This window comes from Loa loa (assembly GCF_000183805.2).
Source record: "Loa loa unplaced genomic scaffold supercont3.325, whole genome shotgun sequence".
Taxonomy (NCBI): Eukaryota; Metazoa; Nematoda; class Chromadorea; order Rhabditida; family Onchocercidae; genus Loa; species Loa loa.
This window is the reverse complement of record NW_018108505.1, coordinates 6,727-13,906: the sequence shown is the minus strand read 5'-3', so window position 1 is coordinate 13,906 and position 7,180 is coordinate 6,727. Positions and strand designations below refer to the sequence as shown.

At 29.1% G+C, this 7,180-nt stretch overlaps 2 protein-coding genes across 2 annotated transcripts in view; one reads left to right on the top strand and one right to left on the bottom strand.

The window, feature by feature from the left end:
• LOAG_18469 (hypothetical protein) overlaps positions 1-4,271 on the bottom strand; it is a 6,855-nt gene extending 2,584 nt beyond the window's left edge. Inside the window, exons 1-8 of the mRNA XM_020451130.1 lie at positions 4,180-4,271; positions 3,816-3,975; positions 3,193-3,287; positions 2,725-2,788; positions 2,093-2,224; positions 1,684-1,880; positions 1,348-1,432; positions 340-576 (exon numbers count right to left, since the gene is read on the bottom strand). Of these exons, the coding sequence (XP_020305112.1) occupies positions 340-576; positions 1,348-1,432; positions 1,684-1,880; positions 2,093-2,224; positions 2,725-2,788; positions 3,193-3,287; positions 3,816-3,974 (969 nt within the window). The 5' untranslated portion in view covers position 3,975; positions 4,180-4,271. The remainder of the gene's footprint in view (positions 1-339; positions 577-1,347; positions 1,433-1,683; positions 1,881-2,092; positions 2,225-2,724; positions 2,789-3,192; positions 3,288-3,815; positions 3,976-4,179) is intronic.
• A 1,401-nt stretch (positions 4,272-5,672) lies between these two features.
• On the top strand, positions 5,673-6,932 carry LOAG_11180 (hypothetical protein; the record flags this gene model as incomplete). The annotated part of the gene is made up of 3 exons (XM_003146704.1): positions 5,673-5,690; positions 5,911-6,008; positions 6,794-6,932. The coding sequence occupies 3 exons, from the start codon at positions 5,673-5,675 to the stop codon at positions 6,930-6,932; spliced, it is 255 nt and encodes an 84-aa protein (XP_003146752.1).
• Positions 6,933-7,180: the final 248 nt, after the last annotated feature.

The following is a 7,180-nucleotide window of genomic DNA, read 5'->3' as shown; positions in this document are numbered from 1 at the left end:
GATTATTGAAAAGGAAAATCTTTCATAACCCTACCTGATACTCCATCCCCTTACTCCTTGAATCTCCTGTGCTCTTTAAGACATCATTTGCAATTTCTTCAAAAAGTTCTAAATCTCTTTCTTCACTCCTTTTTTATGCTTCAGCTTTCAAACCTTTTAGGAATTTTCAAATTCTTTTCTTCTTCTTTATCAGAGATTTTATCATTTCAACACTTGAGAATATCTTCCTCAACCTGATCTCATAAAAAGAGAAGAGTTCTACATTTTGTCTACATCCATCATCGATATTATCTTCGCGATTTTTGATTTTATTTAATCAAATATAGCACTAAAAAATACCGATTTCAAGAGAAGATTATAAAACGCAATTCGAGCTGGAAACAACATAAGTGGAATACTGACGGCTACCGATAACATGAAAGCTAGTTTCATTAGCTGGGTCAGTAAGGAACTTTGTAGATATAGGAGAATGTCACCATATAATTCAACATCGTGAAAGGCAACATATCCAAATAAACCAACAGCTGCGTACATACTACTACAGATATTCACTGCACCCGAAACTACTGTATCCACCTAAATTTTACTGCTTAGACTATTCGTTAATTTTATACAGAAAAAATTCAATTCGAAATTAACTGCACCAAAATATGTAGGAAATTCTAGAATATAAAACACCTGAAAATTTTTTCAAATTAAGGCTAATGGAAAATAAATGACTTTAAAAAACAATTGAAGGCAAATAAAACACAACTTAAATAAATTTCTATCAGCAAACCATATCTAAGTTTCAAATGACAAACATTCAGCCAAATGAAACAGTTCGCAAATTTCTTCAAATTAAGTTGAGCTAGCAAAATTTCATTCGTTTTTTTTAGTGTTAATAATGTCTTGGTGGATAACTTATTTGTTGCTCAGAGTAGAACAACCTCTTCAGTATTCACAGGAACGCAGGTTAAAAGATATACAAGGAAGTAAGACGTCATTAATGCTTAATTTGATTTGTTGTAAAAAAATTTCATGAAATTTTATTGAATTTTCAGATCCACAACCTCAAACTCAATAATTGCTAAGTTTCATAAAATTTCAATTCCAATGTCCCCAGATGAATTATGTAGCTGTAAAAGTTTAGAGTTTAAGGCAATCAAGACATTATAAGCTGCATGAATAACATGTCATCTATCATGCTTACTTTAAGTATATTGTAACATCTCGCATTCTCCAACTGTCTCATGAGATGATTTTCCCTTATAATTGAATGCATTCTACGAATAATAAAAAGAAAGATAAAATATAACAGAGAAAGATAGTCGAAACAGAATAAGTTATCCTCATAAAAAAATGCACCTTAGCAGCCGATGGGTCCTTTATACAGTCAGTTACACAAAACAGTTGCGTCTGACAGGACAGTGCCATTGAAATGATGGGCAAGCTGAAAAAGGTTCAAAAGTTCCCCGATGAATTATTACAAACGAAATAAACATATTTCATTAAAACCTTATAAAAAGCGAGAATTGAGAAAATTTCAAGTTGTCCAAAACTGACCGAACTTTTCCTTCAAAACCTTAATGGTTCAAGAACGGTTAGTATTATTAGTCTCAATTAGGTCCTATCAGATATGTTAATCCTGCTTTTGAGAAGGAACGAGCTGCACTCATGTAGTAATGAATAAATAAACATAACCTATTGAGTACACCTTCTTGCCGCCACCAACGTATATCAGTACTCCAATTGCTGTCGAAGATTCGTGGGATGCATTCAATTAACATGCGTAATACAAATATGCCGTAAAAAAATATGGTTATTGAACTAATTCTCGATAGACTGACTACACTACGGAACAGTGACAATGGCAATATAACAAACAGGAAAATTACTACCTGAAATTTCAATTAAAAAATCCGATAAACCTTGATTGAAACTTTACTATCATTGTTTGTCAAATTGCAAAGAAAACTTTGTGGGATCAAAGTTCCTTTGTCCGATTTTGTACTATAAAAATTTTTTACTTTTGTGATTTATTGAGAAAAAATTTCAAATAAAATAAATTAAAAGTATCTCAAATAGTGAAAAAACAAAACGAAAGGCTTACCATAACAAGAACTCGTAACCTCTGAGTAGGTGCTTGCACTTCCAAATAATCAGCCAGTACATGAGGACCAATATCACCAATAACAACCATAAACGATATGATACACGACATCAAAAATAAAATCATGAGCAACTGCAAAATAAATGGCTTCTGTTTGCATATGATAAGCTGAAATTTAAAATTGAAACTTAAGTCAATCAAAATAAACTTATAATGTTTCTAAACACCGTTTGTTTAAAAAGGAAAAATTTTAAGGAATGAAACCTGAAGTTAAAATTCAAAACCAAATTATACTGGGCCAACTTATAGCGCCCTTAAACATTAATGCATTAAAAATCAGTGCAAAAAAATTTTAATTCACATTTCCAATGCAAATCATGCCACAATAAAATTATGGTACAGCTGGTTGTCAGTAATTCAAAATAATTCAAAAAAGTGAACAATAAATAGAAACTAAAATCGAATTCCTAAGCCAATACCAGGTCATTTGATTGCAAGTCGTTCTATAAAACCTAAGCTCCTAACTATGCCCGGTAAACGACTGCATATTTCTGGCAAACAGTTAATTTAAATCAAAAATTTAGAAAGTGACATGACAATTTTATAATCCAGTTAGATGAATCGAAATCAACCTCAATTAAACGTTTTCCACTACTACCAAAAGCGTGCGATGCCAGAGATTCATAACTTCCACGCCTGTAAATTTTGGTCTTTAAAATTTTTTTCATTCAGTTGGAAAACTATCCAACAACAATTCAAAAGCACGACTTCAAAAAGGTAGCCCGAACTTCCCATTTACATTGCTTCAAAATTCATTGCATCAAATCTTCTAAATCTTAGCTTCAAGACGACGAAGAAATTCAACTGATTACATTTACAGTTTTCAGTCTCCAAAAGAAAAAACCACAAATGAACTGATTTCGAAGAGATGTTCTAGGAGACCAAAATTAAGAAATTATGAGAAGTTACATTTATGAAGTAAGCTAGCAAAGCATGTATATGAAGTGAATAGGTACAACAAAGTAACAAAGTGTGCATTTAACATATATTTAAAAAAAGGCCAGAAGGAAGTAATTAAATATATAATTGTGGATTCATACCTTGTCAGCAACGCTCCCTGATACAATAAATGACAAGTAATTTTGGTCAATATTGAACAAATTCCAATTAGAATGGTTCCAAGCAAAATACCGCACTGAAAATCGAAAAATCCAAAATAAAAAAAAGTGGAAAAAGTGTCCTTTAGTAAAACTGTATTTAAATAATTAATGATACTAAACTAATGAACAACTACAAACATTCCATAAGCATAAGTCATATTATCAGTACCCCTAATTTCACGCAATGTAATAATATTACTACGGAAATGCCTTGTATTGCGCATTATATGAGAATACAATCACTTCATGATATGACTTTTTGTAATTTCAAGCTACATCATAATAGTATTTGCAAGCGTCATGCATTGGCGTCAGGTGACAAAATAAACTAAAAATATTGTTACATTTTTTGAATAATTATGCTATATCATTAGCGACAAGCATTACGTCACATCATAAACGTACTGTAATTTTATGCATAATTACACGTTGTGTTTTATACGGAAAATAATTAGTTTTATTTTATCTCACAAACTTATACTATTACTACAATTTTTTTAACGCGTGAGCTAAAAATAGATTCAAATTGAAATTTTTACGTAAATCAAAATTTTCTTCAGTACCTGTTGTAAACAATACGGCATAGCAAGCATACTAACACCAACGATACAATTCGCAAGATTGAAAATATGTGGCCACTGGTTGAATTTCGATAAAAATGATTGATCGATACTTGCGTGAGCATTTCGATCTTCCTCCTTCTTTAGTAATGCATACATCATTCTATACTATTTAACACTGAATTGCGATATTATACGTTTAATCTCATTAATATTTTTGCATTAAAAAAACATATTTCTATACTATATTTTATGATTAATGCAATAAATATGACTTACAATAAACTACATGAAAAATAATTACTGAAATCATTTCTTTTCATGAAAATATATAAAAAAAAAGGTGTAATAGTTGAGAAAATCTTACCAGTGAAAATTTACATACATTAATAGCGCCGGAATCGTTGTATTGTATATTTCAAGTTAGCAAATTTTTAAACTTTTTGCACCAAATATCCCTGATCAAATACCAACTGATATTAATTTAATATCAATCGTTTTAGTTTTGTGGTTATCATAGAAAGAATTGCATACTGAAATTGATGTAATTTAAACGAACAAAACATGTTAGCAGCAAAATCCATTCATATGTGACGAAGCTATAGAAATGCAAAGTATCACGCAATGACGTAGTTACGTGAAGTACCAACTTTTTACTTAGTTGTATAAATACGCCATCCATTCATAAGTAATACAATGCCACGTTTCAATGAAAAATGTTGTCCAATTGACTAAAGACGTAAACGGATTATTGTGATGTAAAGATATTCAAAATGTTAAAAAAAAAAAAAAAAAAAAAGAACTGTTCCTTATAAGTTGATTTTTTTCAAAATTACATTTCAGCTATTTGAAGCGTAATGTAATACGTGAAACATATCACCTGACGTCACCACATATATCACGTATTTGTTATTCACTTTTCACGTAATCTTATATAAAGAACAAATAACACCACATCCATTCTTGTTTCTATTCACTTTTTTTTTTTTTTGCAGAAAGTTTTAACGCTTATAATTTTGGATAAAATCATATAACAATTTCCTACGTCTAATTAATTAATCATCACACGTTGTTCCTACGTAACATTACTAACCATCACATCAATGAATCACGAGCATCACTAATTTTTGCTATTGTAATTTTTAAATCGATACCAGTTAAAACGTATTAATGCTAACAACCGGTTCCTAAGTATACAATTTTCCGGAAATTTTTTAATGATGAGAAGAGACGAAGACTTAGGACATTTCAGTTCTATCAATTCTGTTATATTCAACAATTTTGGTAAAGTTATTCGAAAATTTTTCTTAAATAATTTATTCTCTTGCTTAATGTGATCCATTTCGATATGGGAGTTTTTTTTTTTTTTTCCAAATCATTGATCCGATAATCCGGATAAAATTTATGGAGATTAATTCAAAGAGTTTCAATTGATGAATGATTATTGTATATTTAGGGATCATAGAACAAGTGAAAAAAAAAACAAAATAAAAGTAAAATGTGAATAAAATTACAAAAAAAAAAAAAAAAAGAAAAATGTTCAAATAGCTTTCAATGTGAAATTGATAGCATCAGCTGATCCATCGATTTGCTTTTTTTTTTTTATTTTTAACTTTGCACTATTAATAGTTCAATGAATGACTCTTTCACCAATTGATATATTCTTCTCATAAACATTTCCCTGAACTTCTTTCTGTTTAAAATCATTATCACACATTCATCTTATTCCAATCTTCTAATTTCTTCCCCTCTTCCAACTTTCTAAACTTTTATATTTCATTTCAGTGATTCATATTGATTTATTCAATTCCATTTTTCTCATCATTTATAATTAATTTCAATCAATAAATTCAATTCAGGATGAGTATTTTTCAAGAGGTATGCACTTTTTTTTCTTTCTTTCTTTCTTTTTCATAAATATTTTCATATTTATTGTTAGTAATTTTTTTTTTTCCCTCAAATATATCCAATATTAATTATTTAATGATATTATTTATTCAATTAATTATTTGTGATTAAATAATTATGATTGTTAATTAGGATTTGAAAATATTTACAAAATGATGCAATCAGATGATTTATTTTTTTTTTTTTTTAGGTTCGTAAATTAGTAGATGATGCAACTTGGCGATATAAAGTATATGATGGATTTGATGTTACACCTACTGATACATTCAAACAAATCATCTCCAAGGTGTAAGCATTAGAAGAGCGAATATAACAGATATGAATTTTATTATTTACAATTTTATGATAAATTTATATTATTAATGCTTAAGAATTGCGCTATTATCTTTTATCTTTATTTATCGATTTTTAAATAGATTAAAATGTTTGTATTAATTATCGTATCCATCAATACTTTCCATTAAATCATCTTTAATATATAAATGCTAGAAGAATAGAAAAATCTTTGCCATTCTTTCGGATAATGCCATTGATAATTAGCTGATATCATTCTTGAATCCTATCAATAATCTTATCAATCTTAGATAAGATCATAATACGATGCAATTTGTTTTTATGATATTGCAACTCATACGATTACTAATTTTTTTTTTCCTCCAAAACCACAAATATTCTAAAATATGTTCGATTTGAGTAGGAAATGGGAAAAATTAAGGCAAAGTTAGGGAAGGTTAACACTTTGATGACAGGTAAATGTGAAAGGTAAAATGTCACGATAACTCATCCATTTATAAATCTGATTTATCGGTTTCATTTGCTTACGTTATGGTCAAACAGTTTTGTTGAAAACTTTCATGATAAATTTGGAAATTTCTAGAAACAAACATATGTATTATGATCTTTCATCATTTTCATAAGTAAGATTTCCATTCAATTTTTTGTCTTCTCTCTCTCTTTCCTTTTTCTTTTTTTTTTTATTTTAATTTTTACTAAATCGATCGGTCAATAAAAATTCTTCGTGTTTGAAGATGAATAATGTGACATATGTCATCATGAAAATTTGTACTTTTCAGATTTTTACCCGTCGAAAATGTTTGGAGAACAGCCAGTTATTGTAATCTACGCGAAATGTATCAACCAAATCTGGGTGAATATCGTCAATCGAAAAGTTTTTCTTCATTAGCACCAAGCAATGGGATGCCATATGAGTGAGTGTATTTGTTGTAAATGAAGTTCTCTGTTGAAAAAAAAAAACTTTTTGTTAGAGAGATACTTTTAAACAAGTTTAAGAAACAATTAACTTATTCCATTTGTTGTCGTATTTGATTGAATCAACTTTTTCCATGCAATCCTCCTATTTGATTGAATCAACTTTTTCCATGCAATCCTCCCATTTGATTGAATCAACTTTTTCCATGCAATCCTCCCATTTGATTGAATCAACTTTTTTCCATGCAATT